General features: G+C 41.1%; 1 protein-coding gene across 2 annotated transcripts in view; it reads right to left on the minus strand.

The window, feature by feature from the left end:
- Positions 1-2,858: 2,858 nt before the first annotated feature.
- The window catches only part of LOC103187947 (phosphatidylcholine:ceramide cholinephosphotransferase 2), a 36,519-nt gene continuing 16,840 nt past the window's right edge, over positions 2,859-22,537 (minus strand). For both annotated transcript variants that reach the window (XM_007907688.2, XM_007907690.2), the window contains exons 2-6: positions 14,125-14,862; positions 13,476-13,593; positions 7,628-7,781; positions 6,236-6,402; positions 2,859-4,982 (exon numbers count right to left, since the gene is read on the minus strand). In XM_007907688.2, the coding sequence (XP_007905879.1) occupies positions 4,803-4,982; positions 6,236-6,402; positions 7,628-7,781; positions 13,476-13,593; positions 14,125-14,567 (1,062 nt within the window). In that variant the 5' untranslated portion in view covers positions 14,568-14,862 and the 3' untranslated portion in view covers positions 2,859-4,802. The remainder of the gene's footprint in view (positions 4,983-6,235; positions 6,403-7,627; positions 7,782-13,475; positions 13,594-14,124; positions 14,863-22,537) is intronic.

Below are 22,537 nucleotides of genomic sequence, written 5' to 3' on the forward strand. Positions count from 1 at the left end.
GATAGGGAGAAGACACAATCTCAATTTGCAGGCTTGTGTGCTGTTCCTAGTGTCACCACTAGGAGGTGCACTAGGTCAGTTTAAGTTGGATTGAAGCAGTGCTCATAGACATGCTTGAGATGCTGGGGATTCTGAACTAGGTTATAAGAGCGCCCAGGGTAGGGTGGATCAACTGTTGTGAATAGAAGGCAGTGTACCATTGCAGACTTCTGTAGCAATGATTTTAACTTTAAAAACCTGAAGTACCAGGGCACTGCTGATGACCATAGCCAGCCCAGTTTATCAGCAGGATTTAGAAGGGAGGTCAGTCACTGGGGCAGAAATTCTTCCCACTCAGCTCCTGTTAAACCCTGCAAGCCAAAGCCCTAGCAGGTAGGATGGTCCTAGCTGGACAAGCAGAGAGAAACTTGCCAGACAGTGCTATCAACGGCAAGCTATGTGTCTGGCTGGTTGAACTCCAGCAGTACCCTAACAACAATTTTTCATTGATATAGCACCTTTCACATCAAGTGAATAAGTCAAAGCCACTTCAGAGCTGACAGCTTGAGCAGTGGATTTTGGGGCAGGGGGCAAAAGGGTGACTGAAAGCACAAAAGGTCTTGCGGTAGACCATAAGGATGGGAGGGAGTCTGAGGATCTTGAAATCAATCTATTCTGTGGCTCCCTTTCACCAATAGATGCCAACCAACAGGTGAGACAATTACAGGAGTCCTGTAGCTCAGTGGTTAGAGCACTCGCTTTGCAAGCGAGAGACCTGAGTTCAATTCCAGGCAGGGCGAAACCTTGGGCAAGTTTCCTTACTCCACACAGAGCCTAATAATAATCCCTTCAAAAAACCCAAAACAATAATAAATTGGTCATTTTCAATCTACGACTGTTTGTGGGACATTGCTGTGCGCAATTGGCTGCCGCGTTCGCCCACAAATATACAGTCAATTCACTTTACAGTATATTCTGTGAAGCGCTTTGGGACGTCCTCCCGACGTGAAAAGCGCTATATCAAATGCAAGGATTATTATTATATTATTATTATTATTAATGTTGACACTGACAATGCAACACTCCCCTGTACAGGAGTATCAGTCTGGACCATGAGCTCAAGTCCAACATGAGGCTGTGTTGAGGGACAGCAGAGGATGCAGATATTATATACATTAGTTAGCCACTTCCTTCAGAAAGCAAAGGATGGCAAGTAATGCCAGGCTCCCTTAATGCACTGCTCAGTGGTTGGTTACAACAAAATTACGTTTGTACAGCACCTTTCACATTGGGAGGACGTTCCAAGGTGCTGGACAATGTTTCAGACCCAAGCTGGGGGAATCGGGGAGGGTGACCAAAGGCACGGTTGAAGAGGGTCTTGAAGGAGGCAAGGGAGGGGTGAGGTGGAGGGACTGCAGGATGGAGTTCTAGAGGGTGATTGGAATAAGCAGCACTGGCAAAAGTACTGCCACCAGATCCTTTTAGTCAGCAAATGAGATGACATCAAGGCAACATGAAAGACAAATACTGTAAATAAACTCAACTATCCAGTACTTTACAAAGGAAATAGTTATTTCTGTAATAAAGGAAAAATTAAATATACCCTTTGTTTCAAAGGTTTCAATGTTGCAATGCATTCTCTCTTTGGAATTTACCCAAGTGCTGCTTCCAAGCATCCCACCTTTTGTCGAGTTGAACAAAATCATTACATTCAGCAGACTGACATTTCTATGCATGGAGGTGGTTTATGAAGGTTTTCAATTGTTTAGTAATCCAGTCAGGTTTTCCAGTGACTTATTCAACTGAACTAGCTGCTAGTGGGGAAAAATAGCAACGAAAAGCCCCTTGTAAAGCAGAAATACATGAAATTCCTCAGTTTACATTTTCACAAGCCTTCTTTTGAAAAAAATGATTCACGCGGCTTGATTCCAGGTTTGAAATTTCATTTGTGAGTCAATTGATTGCAGCATTTGCTAGCATGGTTACTGACTAGAATATTCAACAACTTGCATATACAGTTTATAGCTTCCTTCACTTTGTTAATTGGCATATTTGAGGAATTCTCCAAGGACTGACTTATCTAGTGTAAAGTGAACTGAACAGATCACTTAGGCCCAAGGTCAATCCCTGGTTTATAAATAGTTGACATCAACTGGGAGGGTATTAAGGAAACTACACAAAGGCTTCATCGGATAGAGAAAGTAATGCAACAATGCTGTTAGCTATTCCAGGAATACCCGCACTGAAACCTTGCTGGATCTTTGGTTCTAACACTGGGTATATATAACACCAACAATGACAGCTTTGCCTTCAGTAGAAATACTGTAATACAAATATAAGCATCCTGGTGCCTTGAGGCACTTACCATGTCCAAGTGAATCTTCATTTAGGCTTGAGGCCACAACTGCCAAGACAACAAGGTTAAATAGTGTCAGCTACTACTAGATACACTGGCAAAATATTGGAGCTCTGCCCCTCTGTGACCAGATACATTAGTAATACATTGATGCTTTGTGTGTCTGATTGGATACATGGTCAATCATGCATTCTTGAGGTCCCATCTTTTATTGAGAGGTGGATCCTCATCTGGCTTCTGGAGGTAACCCCACAAGAGAGAGTGGGATAAACTGTCCCTCTTGTTGCAGCAGGGAGAGGGACACTGGTTTTGGCAGAAACCTTTCTATTGTAATCAGAGCCTTCCTGAACAATGGGAAAGATCCTCAGGCAGAAAAGTGTCAGGAAGCAGAGTGAAGATGCAAGGCCCTGGAGTTCACAGCAACAGTCTGTAAATAAGAAGCTCCATCGTGGATGTACATTGCAACTTGCTTTCAGGCAAGTTAAAACATAAACTGCAAATGCATTGAAATAACATGCTATGATTAAAGTCTCAATCAAATCCTTTTACTCAGATGAATTCTATACATAATTTTTGCCAGACAGTCTGAACAAAACCAACACCATACAGAGCAGTGTACTTTCAACATGTAAACCAACTGGCACTAAGATATAAGGCACTGGATCTTAAAAATTACAATAGACATTTCTGAATTTAAAAAAATTGTGTCTCTTTAGTTAAACCCTTTTAATATTCTCTAACTTTCACCAGTGAGTATTTAGATTTGAAGGAAATACTTTTTGGAATGTGAAGCTATCTCATTGCCCAACTTTGCAGAGGTTCCCAAATGGAGCTCTTTAATGTAGGTGTCAAAAAATTACCACTCCTTTGAAAGGAGAGATTATTTTGCTGAATTGCCCAACAATCATATACACTTTTTCAGCAGACACCTGAACAGTATGCCTCAGTTAGAATGACTGGTAGAGGCAACCTGGGAGCACAGATTTGGCATCAATGTCCATTATCTGATATATGGCATTCACTGCAGTGGCAACCTCTACCGTAGCAAGGATCCCAGATAGTGCTCCATCTTCACATCAGAAAAGGGCAGCTGGACTAAAGTCAGGTTAGCATCGACAAGAGATAACTGGCTGCTCAGGCACTGTCCCAGTGTACCAATAGAGCAATTCAGTTCAAAATACTTTCTCCACTTTAAGAAATTAACCCTGTATTTGAAAGTGTAAGGTGCTATCCAGATCCAATACATACATGGTACTGATCTTTTATACAAGTTCATTATAGAAAATTGTAGCTTTCCCAATATGTGTACGAAATACAACATGGCTTCTGTTAGCAGATGTGACAGGCATAAGAACAAATACACATTCACACTATAGACAATGGTTTGTGCAAACCCAAGTTCCCCATCACTTTACAAAATTCAACAGGGCGTGAACATCTAAGCTTGTTACATTGGCTGGAATCTGCACAGCTAGTAGGGACTGTTAAATCCAAAACCAAATAACATTGCTCTCAGTATTAACTATTATATCGAGATCACTGAATTTCACATTTATCAGACCATTGACCTGTGTGAAAGTGCAGTTTTATTTTGGCGTAAGAAGTCAGATTTAAATATCTAATACCATCCAAATTAAATTTTTAGCCATGATTGTAACATTACAACAGTTTTAGTAACTCACTTTGAACTTCCGCGCAAAACACCTTCTCCCAGAGTAACTCTAACCAGCACTTCAACACGGTAACGAGAGGCGACCGATTTCATTCACTGGAGAAAACGCGAACGGAGCTGGACTAGAATTTAGCTCCTCGTCCCTTTTCGGTCAAGTCTGAATTTGGCATATACTGCACTGCAAAAGTTAACACAGTGTCTGCCCCAGATTCATATGGTGGCAGTTTTTTTTTTTAAATGTTCGAAGTTCAGTCTTGATGGTCATCTGAAACATTGTGCAAAATAATCTGATTCATAGGATTTGTTTTTGGAATATGTTCAGCAGGATATAGAACGCTCAATCTCATGTGGAACTCTTCCTTCAAGTAGAGTGGTTGACCATGATAGAATTTCTTTGGCAAGGAATGACAGTACGATATCGCCGTCAAGACCCAGGTAGGATTTAGTAATGACATAGCAGCTTGTTTAATTATTGCATAGAGGAGATGGTTTTAATATACATGTGCTTGAAGTTGAGATTTAAGTTAAATATAAAAATGTTCAGTTGTCAAATAAACCCAATCGTCAAGCAATGGTTGTAGAGTAGTTAAAAATTGAGCTAAACCTGGACCTAAACAAAAGGATTATCCAAAGCCAAAAAAACATCCTCCCCGATTTCTTATAGTCAGATTCAAGTTGTACTCTGGAAAGGGTGTTTGATTAGTTACCAAACTGAAGAATCTTCTTTAGTGTAGACCACTTTGGTTTGGTGGCTCAGGGACCAAGTCTTAAGATCTCTGGATTCCTGCTGGCTCCTCACAACTTCTGTACTCGTGTGTATTTTCTACAGGATGTCTTCAAGCAGCTTGGAGGCCAAGAGAGAGGCCACATGAAGGAACAGGGAACTGAACTGTGCACATTCTTCTCAAAGAAAAGGAAGATTTGGAACCACCAGGCCTGGGAGAACTGGTTGGTTTTTGAAGGCGTTTTCAGATTCTGTTGAGCAAAACAAGAGCTTGTAAGTCACAGGTACTGGAAGGATTTGATGCACATCAACTATTACATAGAACAATCTTTTTGTTACTCGGTTATAATGGGGGAAGCCCACCATAAGTCCCGTAGTGTAGTGGTTAGCAGAGTCTCCTAGCAAGCAAGAGGACCTTGGTTTGATTCCCGAGCTGAGCAAAGGCTTAGGCAAGTTTCCTTACTCTGCAATCCCCTGTTTACTTAGCAGTAAGAAGGAACCCAGTTGTTATTCAATTTGCAGATCGCTCTCCAAGGGTAATAATCTCTCAAAAAAATTGTTTTCAAATTGGTTATTCAATCCATGACTATTTGTGGGAGTCTTCTATGCGCAATTGGCTGCCACGTTTCACCCACAAAGTACAGTCAATCCACAATATATTCTGTGAATTGCTTTGAGACGTCTCAATGATGTGATAATATCAAATGCAAGGATTATTATTATACTGTTATAAACAATAGACAAAAATGGACTCATTTGATATACGTATAGATACATATTAAGATATTCTAGATTACGGATTCTAAAACAATCATTTTACATTTAATGTATATGCATAAAATGAGTCAAGCGACATTGTATATTTAGTACAATTGAATCTATGAATAATCAGTTATAATTCTTGCGTTAGATTATAGTGCCTTATCACATCATCAAGAGGTATGAAAGCATTTCACAGGATACATTGTAAATTGATGTGGCTATTTATATTTTGTTGACGTCCTAATGCAGACAAATTGGTACAGTTATCCCATTTCCTTATAGAGACCAAGTAATAGACATGGTTGCTGCTCTGTTGGTTTTGTATGATTTTTTAAAAAAAAGTAGTCTCTAGAGTCACAACATTCAAACACCAGGAATACGCAACACCCAAAAACGGTTAGATTTCCCTCCCCACCCTCAATAAAATTTTCAATAAATTCCAACTGATCCAAAAGAAGGAATACATGCGAGTCAACGACCCTCTCACGCCGTTTAGTGGTGTATTCAAGAGTGCAACAGAGCACAGGCAGATAAGCTTAGAATTGCTTCAAATACAACAACATCAAATTACATTTGGATAGCGCCTTTCATGTTGGGAGGCTCTGATACAAATACAAATTTACATTTCTATATCACATTTCACTTCAGGAGAATCACTGACAGTCCTGACTAGACATTGATTGATGAGCTTAAAGTAGTAAAAGATCACTTTGACTATTTCCATCAGCCACTGGAAGCTCACCGAAATATTAGCCATTGTGTGATACAACCAGAAGAGTCGTGTTGTGATGTAATAGGCCACAAGGACATCCACACTGTAGTGCTCGTGTGCCAGAAGAATGCACATAATCCCCATGGCGCTGAGAAGCCAGCAGATCCAGTGATACCACCAGAACCGACGCGGTGAATCTACCGGAAACAAAAAACAAAGGCCTCGGATTACTTGATGTGTTCCAAATTAAGTCTTCCGCAGTACAATACATTCACAGGCAGAACAGCAAGGCTCACAATGCAATCAAAAAGGTTTTCTACGACCAAGATAATATCACATTAATAATATTATTAATACAGTCGAACAATCACCTCCATTCAGCAACCACTTAGGAACAGCCCCGGTTCTCACACCAACGAACCCTTACTCAGAGGTCTGAAGCTAATTGATCTGGTTGAGGTTCTTTAACATAACAAAGGGAACTGACAAGATAAATAGGTATAATTCTCTCTGGAAGAGGAGAGTCAAAATAGGGGGCCATAATAATAATTGCATTTTATATAGCGTCTCTCACATATTTGAGAAGGCTCAAAGCGCTTCACAGAATACACTGTAAAGTGAATTGACTGTATATTTGTTTTAGACCAATCGCGCCAGCCAATTGCACTCAATCCATAAACAGTCGTGGATTGAGTGAGCAAATTATTATAATTTTTTTCTGAAGGGGTTATTGCCCCCGAAAAAGGTAAACTCCAATTGACTAACAACTGAGATCCTACCTATTTCTAGCTAAAGAGAGGCATAAGGAAACTTTCCAATGTTTCACCCTGCCAGGAATCAAACCCAGGTCCTTTTGCTTGCGAGGCGAGTGCTCCAACCACTAAGCTACAGGACTCCACAAATCAAAATCCAAGGTAAAAGTGAGACCAGAAAAGGTTTCCAAGAATGCCCTAGATACAAAAAAAACAATTGAGACGTTTAAAGGGGAACTAGATGGGAACTAAGAAGAGATGAAAAGATTTCATCTAACAAAATGGAGTAACAGAGACTTCACAGGCCAAAAAGGCCTCCTCCAATTTGTATATTCCCAAGTTAAATTTATGCACAGCACATTTATCATTTTATTTCGATCTTAATGGAAAAGACAACCCAATGTCGAAGAGACAGATCCTCTCTGTAACTGACCACGGTTTGGAGTGACTCTCCCTTCACTCCTGTGGGGAAGTGCCTGGCCTCTGGCTCAGCACCTCCTTGTGCTATCCTGTGAAGGGCACTAAATAAATGTAAGATGTTGTTGCGACTCATATTAGATACTATTGCAGTACGTTTGCATTGCATGTGTAAATCTCTAGTTTACAACTGCACCACAGCACACTATCCAATGCCCTGCCCTTTCAGCAGCATGTAATGACCACCACTTACATTCTTTGATAAATAAGTAAGTGAGCGTCAGCATGACAGTGTGCCCACTATACAGGAAGTCACCACACAGGATGTGTGAACCAGTGATGGAAAGTCCTCCGCCTGAGATCAGTTTCAAGATCCTTTGAAGTTTCGCTTGGGAGTCTCCGTTCAACTGAAAGAACAAACGCAATAAGGAAACATTTCTTTACACCAAGGGTCATCAACAACTGGAATAAGATGAGAAACGCCTTTCATTTTTAAAAAAACTTCAAATTCTCTTTTCCCACCTCAAACATTGTGTTCTCTGAATGAATATTACAACTGTATTGTTGGAGGTGCCGTCTTAGGAATGTGTATGCTAAATTCAGCTACCTATTCAGGTGCACGTTAAAGATCCCGGGCTAATGTTTGTGAAGAGAAGAGTTTTTCCCAGTGTCCTGGCCAACAATCCCCGAAATAAAATTAGTCACTCACTTCATTTCTGTTGGTGGGATATTGCTGTGTGCAAATTAGCTGCCGCATTGGCCCATAAAACAGTCATTGCATTATATAGTAAATCCTGTGAAGTGCTTTGGGATGTCCTGCTGATGTGAAAAGCACTATACCAAATGTAAGGATCATTAAGGATTAATATAATGGCATCTCGTAGTCTCTTGAACCCATCTCTTTATTACAACCAACCTAATAAACGTTTCATCGCCTTGCTCTGCGCATTGCTATTACTTTTCTTTAGGCAGGAGTCTACTTTTCTACACCAGGAAGAAGCTCTTCATTTACTTTTTGGTTCTTTCCTCATGATTAATATTGCAAATTCACCAGTAACATGTTTGGGCCTTAGAACTCTTGGTTTATTTCCAGTTGAGCCGACTGCTGACGCTAACAGACACAGAGTGGCTGTTGCTTCCAGAGTACGTTATCAACCAGTCCTAATGTGGGTCTTTATCCTGCATTAAAAGGCAAAGAGCATCAGCAAGGCTAACATGTTGCTGGCTGCAATAGCTACCAGTGTTCCAGGGTATGTCTCCAGGCCAGCAATGCTGTTTAAGCGCTGATAACCTTTAAACTGGGCCATGGCCACACAAGCTTGGAAATCGTGTGCAGCAGTTCACGTTCACAAGGTTGGTTCCATTTGTCTCGGGTGTCTTGGCTTATGTTCTGCATTGCAGAGAGTGGAATCCAAACACCAGCAGCCTCACTGCATTTGAAAACCGGTTCTTGAATACTGTAGACTGTAAGCTAGATCCAGCATTACACAAGCGAATGGAATCTTTTTTAACATACTGCATATTACAATTTGCTTTCTTGCAGCATTTTGCGTTCTACACAAAGTTCATTGATCGTGTTACACACTGGGGTCTAAAACACAGTAATTCCCTTTGGAGGAATACAATGAGAAAACAAGAAGTGTCTTACTGACTTGCAGGAACTTTTCTCCAAACGACCTACTTTCAGGGCAGAGCTGCTCTAGGCGGGCGTGAAGCCACAAAACCTTTCAAGTACTAGAAATAAATCCCTTGTAGATTCCTTATTTATCAAATCCTGTTCAAATTGTCGACGTGTAAACTCCAAAGACTCAAGTTACTGCTGTGCAGCAATGGAAGTGGCTATTCTAAAGCAAAATTCGAAAGATGGACTACAACTGTGGGGAACAGGTATGAGATCGTGAGCAATAGTTTGGAAAACGAGACTGGTCATTGTACTATAATCTTCTGATCTCATCCAGTCTCATTTGCCTATGATCAAAGTACTACAGGATGAGATACGTTCTTCAGTTGAGAAACAAAATGGAGAATAATAGAAATGACTTGGTGGCCATTTACTCTTTTTTAGTGCTTTTTGCTGAGGATGAGCACAAAATACTTGATAATTAATTGTTATGACAACTTGGGAAGGGGATGCTGAGGGGAAAAGTTGTCTTGAAATGTTCTTGTCCTGCCGAGACAATGTGATAATTAGGAAAGTTAGGACACAGGCATCATCAAAAATAATCCTTACATTTGATATTGTGCCTTTCACATTGGGAGGAGATCTCAAAGTGGACTTACTATAAAGTGGAGTGACAATAGGCAAATGTGAGAGAGAGCTTTAATATATACTTGTGACATTATTAGGGCACGGAAATAGAAAATGTGAGGGAGCTCTAATGTACAGTTGATGTGCTGTGGTAGGGCACATTTTAGAGAGCAGTAAAATCAGTATGGTTCTAGTTTTTAATTTCTAACAAGGGAAACCCTGCTGGAAAAATTGTTTGGCCATCACATGAAAGCTGGACTGGGGTGGGTGGGGAGTGCTATTGCGAATTAAAAATGCTAGTTATAAATTTGCCATCAGTTCAGCTTCTCCACACTGACATACTCAGTAACTGATCCAAGGAATTTCTCCCCACTTCTGATTTTTAAAGATGAACAAATTTTGGGGGAAAATTGTTGCACTCTTGTTCATGCCTTCATCACATCCAGGATCGACTATGCAAACCCCCTGCTTGTCAGCCTTCCCAACTCCTCCCTCCACAGGCTGCAGATAATCCAGAACTCTGCAGTCCGTGTCCTCTCTCGCACCAAACTCCGTGACCCCATCTCCGCCATTCTCGCCCGACTCCATTGGCTCCCTATCCTTCAGAGGATCCAGTTCAAGATCCTGGTCCTCACCTACAAAGCCCTCCATGGCCTCGCCCCACCCTACCTCTGCGACCTCCTAACCCCCTACGAACCCGCCTGCTCCCTCCGCTCAGCCGGCTCCAGCCTGCTCCATGTCCAACCCACCCGCCCCACCATTGGCGGGAGAGCCTTCAGCCACTCTTCCCCCAACCGCTGGAATTCCATCCCCCAATCACTTTGTCTCGCGCCCTCCTTAGCCTCCTTCAAAACCCTCCTCTTCGACCATGCCATCGGCCACCCCCTTTCCCATCCCCTCCATTCTCCCTCCCCGAACCCAGCTTGGGACTGAAATGCTATACACTGTCTAGTGCCTTGGGACGTCGTCCCGACGTGAAAGGCGCTACACAAATGTAATCTTGTTGTTGTTGTACTTTTTTTTGAAGGGATTCTGATAGCAAGAGTCAATAGTAACAGTTTTCTTTTCAACTTTTTTTTATAAAAACACAAAGGGTAATCTGTGCATTGAAATACCAATGCTTTTCTTAGCTGTGCTCTAGATATTTCTACACTTGTAAGCAAAACCCCATTGCTAAGCGCATGAGCATTGTGTCCTTTCCCAGCAATTGCTCAAGTTAATCTATGTCTATTTGGCATTTGAAGGTAGCTGCACCTGCAAGTTTCAAATTAACACAGGCGCGAGCAGGTCATTGACCTCTCATCTCAACAGTCAGTAATTCTACAATGCTGTGAGGTCTCAGCCAAGAAACAGGAGTCATGCACCTGGAGTGTCTGGTTATCAGTGGGGGTGGGGAAATAGCACATTGTCGGAGGGCAGGCACTTCATTGTCAGGATAATTTGAGGCAAGTTTCTGCCCACTACAGGAATGTTGCAGCACTCGCTAAAAGCCTGAAAGTCAAGTCGTACACACATTACAAAGCTCCAGCAAACCAGTTTATGAACCTTCACCCAGATCTTCTTATCTTTTCTGTCTTAAGTAAAATAACCCTTTGATTTGATATAGCAGCTGTCACAACAACAATATTACATTTGTATAGTGTCTTTCACGTCGGGAGGACGTCCCAAGGCACTGGATAGTGTACAGCATTTCAGAACAAGCAGAACACATCATAACACTTCACCGGATTTAACTGTTAAGTGTGGCGACTGCATTTTGCAAGCAAAACAGAGCAAACAATTTACCCGCAGCATTGTCCCCAAACCCCCCACCACCACTACAAAGTGAATAACCAATTTTACCTGGGGGTAATCAAATCGTAGTCAGTTAGGACATAATAATTACTATTATCCCATTTTAATTTATAATGTTAGTGAAGAGCTGGTTACATAACATTACATCAAAAATGTTTGGAGCAGCTTCTAGAGGACCCTGACTGTGGATTGGCACTTCCTGCATTTACTACACAGCAGCATTGCAAATCAATGTCCTGGTGAAACTATCTCCTCAAAGTGGCCTTGTAAGCCTTGAGCAGGACTGATGCAGTTATTAATCCAAACAAAGTGTAGAATAAATAAGACATTCAAGCTGTGTGTGTGTGTATACACACATGTTTATCTGCAAGCATTGCCAGGTGAATATTCACATACTTTATGCATCAAAACTATTCCCAATAATCACAAAGTGGGATTTAAGTTTTTTTGTTTTTATACTATAGTATTCAGGTAGGTCCTTTATAAAAGTCAAATTTTTTTTGCTCTTCCTACCTTTTCTGTATTAATAAAATAATAATCTTTTCATTTGATATAACACCTATCACATAAGAACAAATCATAGTGAACATACCTTCATAGGAATTACTGTAAAGTTAATGATATTAATGTGCATTTTGCATGCAAACACAGTAGTGTTCCACAAATAGCTATGAAGTGAACGATCAATTTTATTTGTGGGATTGTCAGTCAGGATACTGGAGGAAACTTCCTTTTTTTCCCCCCAAATAGTGCGATGGATCTTTAACATCCAATTGAACAGGCAGGAGAGAGCCTCAATTTAAGGTCTAGCTTCCTGGCACTGAATTGGAAGACTATAGTGAAGCGCATCACAAGAATATATTTTGGCATGTAAACCTTATCCAAAATATGTATCCCACTGCCTTCCCATTGCTGCTTCAAGCTGTACCTTGGCCTGCACGTGACAATAGTTTGGCATTTCAACAGATATTTCAAAGTTGAGATGTTTTTCTCCCTAGGTCATATTCCACGCTCGGGATAAGAGAATTATCCAAATGGGAAAGCCACAAGGCAATATCCCTTTAAGACTTTGGGATGAAATTGCAACTTTTGATGTGTTAACACCGACAGCACTGGTTAACACTGTTGAAGAAGAGGTGATTTGCTGAACTATCGAGTAGTCTGAGGGTGTGCAGCTATAACAGTTGCTCCCTGAAGCACACGTTGAGGCTGTGTCTCATTCATTGCAGCTTTGGACCACTAGTCCGTGGGATGCCAGCTGGGCTAAACAGAATTAAGATGGCTAAGCCAAAGTTCAGATTGTGATCCATAAACCACAAGTTAAATCCACTGCATGGCTCCTGGGTGCAGCCATTGTGAATGGTATTGGCGAGAGAAAGATGTCCACTTCCAACTTTGCATGGTCCAGTTGATAATTAACACAACTGCTGGGCACTTTTTCCATCAATGTCAATTAGCACTATTTGTGCAAATTAACACATGGCAATTTGCATCTCAGTCTTAAAGGGGAAGTGCCAGGTGGGTTTTCCATTTGTAAAAACATTCTTATCCCAGGGCGGAAAGGGAGTCAAGGGGGGAAAAAAAAGGCACATTTTCTGGATCAATAGCCTCTTCAGCAAACGGTACCAAGCAAATGGTGGATCAGTGTCACCTTACAATGGTCTTTCAAACATAGCTGGAAAATCAGCAAACAATATTTGCAGGTGAGGTGCCAGATCATTTACAATAACTCACATTATCTAGCCATTTTCCCTTGCAACAGCCACAAAAGCCAAGTTTCTCCTGGCCAACAATCCCCCCAAATAAAATTGGTCAATCATTCTATGGCTCTTCGTGGACAATGCTATGCACAAATTGGCTGCAGTATTCACCCACACAGTTAATACAATTTACAATATATTCTGTGAAGCACTTCTTTAACGTTGACAATGTGGTAAGACCCTATATCAAATGCAAGGAATATTATCATTATTAATATCAGTCAATGCATTCTTAGTCTCCCCCCACCCAGCCAGTAGAATAAATAAATAGATAAGCATTTTGCTGCTAGTTGCCTTACCTTTGGGGCACATTGGAAGTGCATTCCAGGCACAGGTAAAGTGGTTACATACATGGTGATACATCTATACAGGTACAGAGTCCCAATTATGAAGAAATATCTGCGTGCCACAATGGACCTACAGTAGAAATACAATCACATTATAACTGCTATTCTCTCATTATACATAGATTTGGCATCATCACTGAAGATGCCAAGAACAAGAGACAAACAAAACAAAACAAATCTCTCCTCCCCAGTGATCAGAGTACAGACCTTGAATTTCAGCTCAACTCTCAGTGAACACATCAATAACATGACATGAGTCTTATAGGGGAGTTACTTGATAAGGAAGATAACAAATTTCTATTGTATTAAAATGTCCAATGTGCTATAGACCAATCTCAATCTTCAATGAGAATGCTACTGTTTCAGGTCTATTCAATATGATATCAATTGCAAATTTCACTCCATTATGTGCAAAACTCTCATTATCTGCATTTCTGAGTCACTAACTGACTATAATGGGGACATGATCCCAGCATTATTGTTGCAGCAATACCTCCGCACTTTCAGATAACCAGCTGAGTGATGCTTAACCACTTGAATAAATAAATATACAAAGAAGGCAAGATAAAGAGCGTGACTTACACGCAAGTGGATTACTTACCGATACCTAAGGAGTAACCACTGGATTCCCCAAAAGCCAATGAGGACCATGCCATTGATTTCAGACACTTTGAAAGCCCACTCGACACGGTCAACATAGTCAAAGAAGGTATCAGGAAGAGGAGGATTCTTCTCTTTGGGAGGAACTCTTTCGTGTACAACTGTGATCATCACACTAGTCATCACCAAATTAAATGCAGCATAAGCAAATGCGATGCCAGTCTTCCACCACTCCAGCGGGAACTTAAAGTTTGAATCAGGCAAGGAGATCTGGATGTACTCCTTCTGTTTCTTTTGACTTTTTCTGATGCCATTTGGTAAACTGCTGGATTTGATGCCCTCGTGGGTGTAGGGAACTAACAGGGCTCTTGCATAGCCATTGGAAGGCATGTTCTGCTGATCTCGCACGTGTTCTTCTGCTGACCGCATTTCAATCACTTCCATCAATGTCGAGGAATTTGCTAATCCACCAAAGCCAAAAGGTACACAAACCTGCCAATTGGAGCAACGTCTACAGTTTATTCCTTAAAAACTTTATGCATCACTGACGTCGCTGTGTAATGTCTTCCACCCCTTGATCAGAGTAGCAACTGGTAGGACTATAGGGGAATTTGGAGTCAATGTGATCCAGGTCTCAGCTAGAGGCAGCTGCACATGGTAGGACCAAGGTGTTCCAAGGTGCTGCAGCATTGATGTGGAAAGCAGAGAAAGGTCCGATTCATTCCAGTGCAATTTCCATCTGGGGAAAACACAGAGACAAACATCAGTGTTTTCAACCACATACTAATACGTCTTGCACACAATAGGAATGAAACTGGAAGAAATTCAGGTGTTAACGAAATTAACAGAGCAGAATTGCACAGAAACTCCATATTGAACAATCTATTTGATGTATAACACGTTTACTTCATAAAAATCAGTACAAGTATTGGAAGCCAACGAGCCATCAGAAGGCTGTCGACTACTCAAAATGTCTTCCTCACTGGTCTCCCTGGCTCCACTATCTACAAAATTCAACACTCTGCCGCCTACATTCTCACTTGCATTAAACTCCATACCTCTGCATCATCCGTGCCTTCACCTCCCCTCTCAACTCTCTACCCCCTCCTCGCTCCCTCCCTTCCCTCCCCCTGACCATTTCCCCCCTGCTCGGGTCCTGACCCAACTGTCCAGCGCCTTGGGACATCCTCCCGACATGAAAGGCGCTCTATAAATGCAATCTTGTTTTTGTTGTTGCCCGCGGACACCCCGCTCAACCATCGGCGGCCGTGCTTTCAGCCACCATGCTCCAAAGCTCTGGAATTCCCTCCCTCAATTTTTTCACCTTGCCCCCCTCTCCCATTTTCAGGTTGCACTTGAAGACATTCCTCTTTGACCGTGCCTACAGTCACCTTCCCTCAGCATCGGGCTGCGCCACTGTTAAGCACTCCAAGATGCCATCCGACGTGAAGAATGCTGTATAAATGCAAGTTATTGTTGTTGATTATGACAGAAATGGATAATTCCACTCATCATAGAAATGCCTTAAAGCACGAAGATTTTACAGTCAAGTGCAGCTACTGTGTGTTTGTAAACCTGGCAGTCAATTTGTACACAGCAATTTCCCACAAAATGCCATGAAGTAAATAATCAATTTTGTATCGGAAGCATTGTTGGCCATGGGACTATCTCTTTTCAAATAGTGCCATGGGATCTTTAACATCCATGTGAACAGGCAGACTGCACCTTAGTTTGACATCTCAACTGAAGCGATGACATCTCTGAAAATGCAGTACAACCCCAGCGCTGCATTGTATCAGCCTAGACTATGAGATCAAAGTTCCTGATGTGGGGCTTGAGCCAACTTTGAGAGACGAGAATGCTACCAACTGAACCAAACTGACTCCTGAATTATTCTCGGCCTCAATACAAAAAATTGTGAAAAGTGAACTAATGGATATTAGGAAGCTGAAAGCAGTATAGGTTGAATCAAGTTGAGATTTAAAACAATAATGTTGGGCATAGGTATACTGGGATAAGCTCCCTTCACTTTTGAGGAATGGACATATATAATCTAAAAATTGTCACCCTACAGTCACCATTTCTCCCCACGCACTTTGTCCTGAAGCCACAATAAAAGCAGAGGGAAGTGAGAACTTGCTACCCAAAGTAGTGGTTGAATCAGATAGTATGGATTCATTTAAGAGTAAGCTGGATACACACAAGGATTCCTGTAACTTATTGTTGAGAGCACTGGGATCCGGGTTCGCTTCCCAGGCACGGCAAAATTAGGGAAGTTAGGAAAGTTTCCTTACTCCACACGCCTCCATTTACTTAGCAGTACATAGGAACCTGATTAGCAGATTATTTTTCCGAGGGTAATAATACCTTTAAAAAATTGGGTCACTCAACCCACGACTGTTTGTGGGACGCTGCTGTGCTCAATTGACTGCCGCGTTTCGCCCACAAAATACAGTCAATTCACTTTACAGTTCATTGTGTTAAGGCGCTTTGAGATGTCTCAAAGACATGATAAGGTGCTATATCAAAAGCAAGGATTATTATTATAATAAGGGAGAAGGGAATAGAGTGGTATGGGAGGAAATAAGGAGGCAAGACTTGTGTAGAGTACGATCATAGGCTGGTTGGGCTGATTGGCTCGTACAATTTATGTAAGGGACAGGCAACACCTGCCCCTTCAAATCGGTTCACACCACTGCCCTGAAACCTTTTCCACACACCTGCATCAATCTTGCATGCTGTATAGTAATGTATTTGATGCCAACTAAGCAATGCTAAGCGGCTTGGGAAACAAATGTCAATCACTTTGGCTCTGGCTTTGAAGCAAGATTGTGATCTTGGCTCGCCACTCATCTTTGCCCCCACACCTACTCCAGCCAAGCCAGAATTATCTTAACATTTTTGTAGGAACCATTTCGATCACCCTAGATTAAATATAAATTAACTTGACACAGGGATAAGGATAACGTGACATGACACTGACTCATCCACTCTGCTTTTCCTGAGGTTGTCACCACTAGCCATTCACAATGCATTATTCTTGTCTGATTGTTGAGATTCGCAAACAGGATTCAAAGTGCTAGTTAAAACTTGCAAATATCAAAAGCATTTTGATGTTCGCAATTGACTGCTTTGTGAATGGTGATTTCCAAAAGGCAGGCGAATTGCTGGTGTTTTGCTCTCCAACTTACTTTTTCACTTGATGGCTTTTCAAATCTTAGTGTATTTTTATAAATATGACAAGTGGCTTTATTGCATTCAGATGTCCTTCTGATGTGCAAGGTGCTATATAAATGTCAATATGTATTGTTTATGGCAAATAGGGCTTATGATTTTCAGATGTGACTGGGTATCCGTTAGCATGTCAAATACAATTGGCAAATTTCATGATTTAGTCTCCAATATCCGCATAAACTGCTTCAAATTGTACATCTGTTTATTCTTCCTACTGATTTGTCTTCTCCTTTATATAACTTCTCCCAACTCACCTGTTCAGCTTGATGAAAGGTCGTACCTAAAACAAGTTTGTAATCTTTCCAGCCAGGATTATAGTGTTCATTTCACAACCTGACTTTCCAACTATTCATCAGCCATATCCTTCAACAAGCTGGAAATACCAAAATTCAGGGATTTAATAGACCGTAGCTTTACTTCATTGAATCCACAAGGTAAATTTATGATATTAACTCCAGAAATGAAGAGAATTGCCAAATTGGAAACCGGCCAGGAAATTGCTTTCCACGGATTGGGATTTTGACTTTCTGATCCATTCAACAGCCACAGGTGGAGCGCTATACCATAACCCATCTATTGCAGTTCATCTAATGGGTTAAAGATTACATGGAACTACTGGATTTTGCAAAACTGAAAATCCAGAAGGGTGCAACTGAAATCAGCCAGGAATCCTGCTCCAGACTGTTAGAATCAGGTTTAGCTTTCACACCCTCAAAGACAAACAGCCTCCCAACACTCACAAACAAGGTTCTCACTTCAACAGCAATTTGGCAACATTCCTAGGGGGTGAAAAGTGTGATGTTTCGAACCAGATTCAATGTGATTATTATCATGTTATCTAAATTTTTTTTTAAAAAAACTTTTACTGCACATCAATGAGGCATTCAAGCCAAATCACAAGTTACTCGCCGTAGTTCCTGTTAAGCCTTTTAAGAACTAAAGCAGCACCATTTCTAAGAAATGCTTAAAAAAAACTTCCTTTGTGCTGTACTTTTGTCATTACAGGATCAGGAGAAAATGCCCAATACTATTCTATCTTAGACGGTTTAGCAATGGTGCACACAATAGGTAATGTGTTCAAACAGTATTGCCTTGGAAACTTGGCTCAAGTATTAATTTAAGCAACACTGGGAGAAGGTAAATCCATTTATTACTGTACCTCAACTCATTAAATCTTTCATCAAGCATGAAGGCTTTGTTAGTAAAAAGGCTTTAAGGTGCAGTCATTCGCTGAGTATAGAAATAATATCAAAAAGATTTTAGTTATAGCTTTCTCCTCCTCTTCCCCTATTTGTATTGGGGAAAAAGTAAATTATTTTAACATTAACATGACTTGTAACATTCAGCACACCACAGAGAGAAGTTCGAGTATCTTTTTAAAAATATATTAATGTGATTCCTATCTGTTTGATGAGGTTGACTAAAATGTTACATTTCATATGAAACTGCAGCTGTACCCATCGCCTTTGAAGACAGATACAATAGACAATAGTGCAAAGTAGAAACTGAAAACTCAAGCCAAAATAGAACAGAAAAACAAGGAGAGAGAGCGAGAGAGACGGGAGGTGGGGGGGGCTCATTTTAAAAAATATGCACCACTTCGTCACAATATAGCACCCAAGAGAAAAATAAGGCTATTTACTCCACTTCTGAATTCCCCCACTCCCCGATCGAACACTATTCCTGACATAAGAAAGCAAACTGTTGCTTAATAACATTTCTTGCATTTGAAATAGTGCCTTATCATGTCATCAAGATGTCTCAAAGTGCTTCACAGGATATTCTGTAAAGCGATGCAACTGATTTTGTGGGTGAAGTCAGCAGCCAATTTGTGTAGAGAACATCTAACAAACTGCCATGAAGTGAATGACCAATTTTATTTGGAGGATTGTTGGCCAGGATACTAGTAGAAACTCCCTTCTCTTCACAAACAGTGCTACAGAATATTTAATTTCCACTTGAATATGGGAGCCATTAGGCAGATGGGACCTTATTTTAACATCTGAAGGATGGCACCTCCAACAATGCAGCCCACCTCTTGCATTAAGAGTTCCATCTTAGACCATGCGATTTCAAGGCAAGATGTGGGGCTTAAACCCACAACCTTCTGATTCAGAGGCAAGAGTGTTATCACTGCACAAGGCTGACACACACACTTCTAAGCGAAGAATTACTGAAGTACTCCAATGCTATGTATTTAGCCTCATTTACACCATGGGGATAAAAATGCACAACATTTTCAGTACTTTCACATCTAGAATCAGGATCTAATACTTTGGCTATTATTCCCACGGTTTCCACATCCCAAGACAGCTCATTGGCCCATTTCATCACATCTTTCCGGAACACCAACTTTCCCTTCCCATTATAGCCTGAAGTAATTTCTTATGTTAAATCAGTGTGCTGGCCTCAACCACCCTTCCTGGTAACTCTTCCAGCTTGTATAAAGTCACTTCCTGCCGACTGACCTAAATTTTCCTATCACAATCCTGAATCTGTGCCTTCTTGTTCTGCTGCCTTGGTGCGTGAAAATACAGTCCTGTTTTTTCTTTCTCTGTTCTGTCTAGCATTTAATACATATAAATGTAGCTTCCACTCCCACGTCGGGACTTGGAATCACATAGTCTAAGCTGACATTCTAATACAGTGCTGTGGGTGTCAGAGGTGCCATCCTTCAGATGAGAAGTTAAACCAAGGGCCCATCTGCCTATTCAGCCGGATGTTAAAATCCTCTGGGATGACTCTTTTCAAAGCTGAGAAGCCCTGGCTTATTTCATCATTGCTCAGGGTCATCGCTCCTCATTCTTGTTTGCCTATGGGGCCTCGACCATTTAATAATCCACATCAGCGTGTGTCTTACCCTTACCCAAAGCCCAAAAGAAAGACAAGTTAACCCTTTTGGGCACACTAAAGCCTCAGGTGACAACGTGTGTTTCTCTTTCAAATACAGAATGATGTGCTGCAGATTTTCAACATTGCTAGGTTTCTTTTTAAGGTGCTACAAATTGGTTTACAAATCCCCTGTTTGGGGGGGAGGGGAGTTCACATTATTTTAAAAAATCAGAAAGGAAAGAAACTGAATAACAGACAGCAAGTGATCAAAGCACACACAAATCTCAATGTGCGATTCCCCAATACAAAAACAGGATTTCACAGCATGTTATAAAGATAGATATGGTGTCTCATGCTTCAAACACACCCCTCTCTGGAAGTGCTGCAACAAAGCTAGACTTTGCTACAGCAACGTGGAGTCACATTACCGTCTTGAATAAATATTTAGGATTCTGATTTATTACCTCGGATGATGGTGAAACATTACTGAAAATCTTGCACTTGGGGCACAAACAGGTTTGGCTACAAAATAACAGGCACTACTCTGTACAGTAAAAAAACTTGTGAAATGCTTTGAGTTATCTTCCCAATGTGAAAGGTGCCAATTCATCTGCAGGATTATTTACTAACATCGGTATTTATCAATACTAGTATACGTTATTATTTAGATGTGAGAATCCATGAGAGCTGCAGATTGAGCATGGAGGGAGCTGGATAGAATTTCCATGCAAGAAACTGCCTGGTTTGGATACCCTTAAGCTTCTACAGGATTTAGTTATTGATCAAAAAAGACTTGTAAACTACTGAAATTAAAAAAAACTTACATTATCTCTTGTCAAGAGGTTGATAAAACCAGTACTCAAGTGAGGTCAACCTGCAATGTCAGGTTGATCACTTGGTTCAGTGCACACCTCTGCCTTACTGAAGGCCTATCCCTCACTGTTCGCCAGTCAAATAGGATTTCTCTGCTCAAATAGGGCAAAAGGATCTCTACTGTTATCAAGTTAAGGGTCACTGAAAAGGGGGTGGCTGACAGATGGCATGTGAAGTATGCACGGATGACCTGAAGCAAAAGGGTAAAATCCAACTGATTAAGGACCATGAACACAGTTGTAAATGTGTGAAAAGGGGATCTCAGGGTTGGTACCAAGGGGTATTTATTTTGCTGCTTGTATCTGGCATCTACAAAGAGTCAAATAAAATTACTGGCAACATTTGTAGGTACTCATGACGTGATAAATAATCTTTTTGTTTGATTTACTGCCTTCTACATTGGGAAGGGTATCTCAAAGCACTTCATAGGATAGACTGAAGTGTAGCGACTGTATTTTGTGGAATACAAATGTTGCACCAGACACTATTCCTGTGCTGGGGTGCTGAGTGTGTCAGAACAAAATGAGGCATGGAAGAAGGAAAGATAATTTGTCAAAGACAACACAAAAAAGAGAGAAAGGTTTGGACAGGAACGACTCAATTCCCAAAGGTAATAAGCAACTGAGGAATATCTGCTCCCACTTACAAATCTCTCTGAACCCACTTCCCTTCAAACCCAACAGCTGTTATGTTCCATGGCACTTGTTCATTTCAAATGGCATGTAAGCCCTACAGCCTCGTAGGTAGGGTGATCATACGTCCCCTATTCCCAGAGACAATCCCCGGATGAAGGATTGTGTCCCTGGGGCCAAATTTGCCTCGTCTTGAGTTCAGCAACAAACTGAGCAAGAACAATAACATTGTAAAGCAGATACATTCATCAGAGAAACGCAGCTATTAATCCAACAAGCTTCTCCAGTACTACCAGCATCAGCAATTGTGGCGAGCTAAAAATGTTTTCAATACATATTCCCGGGGTTTGGTTTACAAAATATGGTCACCCTATCTTAGGTCCACATATCCATGAGTCTGTGCCGGGAGAACCGTCCAGCAATTTGGTCACTAGCAGTTTATGTATTTTTAGCTGATGTCCTCAAATCAGTTTAAGTCAAAGAACCATCAGACTGCATCACCCGCAGCTCTAATCATCTGATAATCTGGATGATATACTCTTCTGTACTTTTCTCCAATAAATACAAGTCCAGGTCCAGAAGCCTCACCTCATGAAGTACAGTAAATAAAACTTACAAACGTACAGGTGTCTGCAAAAAAATATATGCACCAAATCCAGGGGTCTGCAAAAGGAAAATCATTCTGTCTACTCAGAACCCATCTGCTCAGGTTTCCAAAGTTATCAATTTAGTTTATCGGGTATGGGTCTGTGTGCAGGGATTGCTAGGAGACAGTGCGTCCGGTTCTGTCCTTGAATGGTTCAGATCCTGCCTCTCACACCGTTTCCACTTCATCTGCACATA

Source organism: Callorhinchus milii, unplaced genomic scaffold (genome assembly GCF_018977255.1).
Source record: "Callorhinchus milii isolate IMCB2004 unplaced genomic scaffold, IMCB_Cmil_1.0 Scaffold1, whole genome shotgun sequence".
NCBI classification, from domain to species: domain Eukaryota; kingdom Metazoa; phylum Chordata; class Chondrichthyes; order Chimaeriformes; family Callorhinchidae; genus Callorhinchus; species Callorhinchus milii.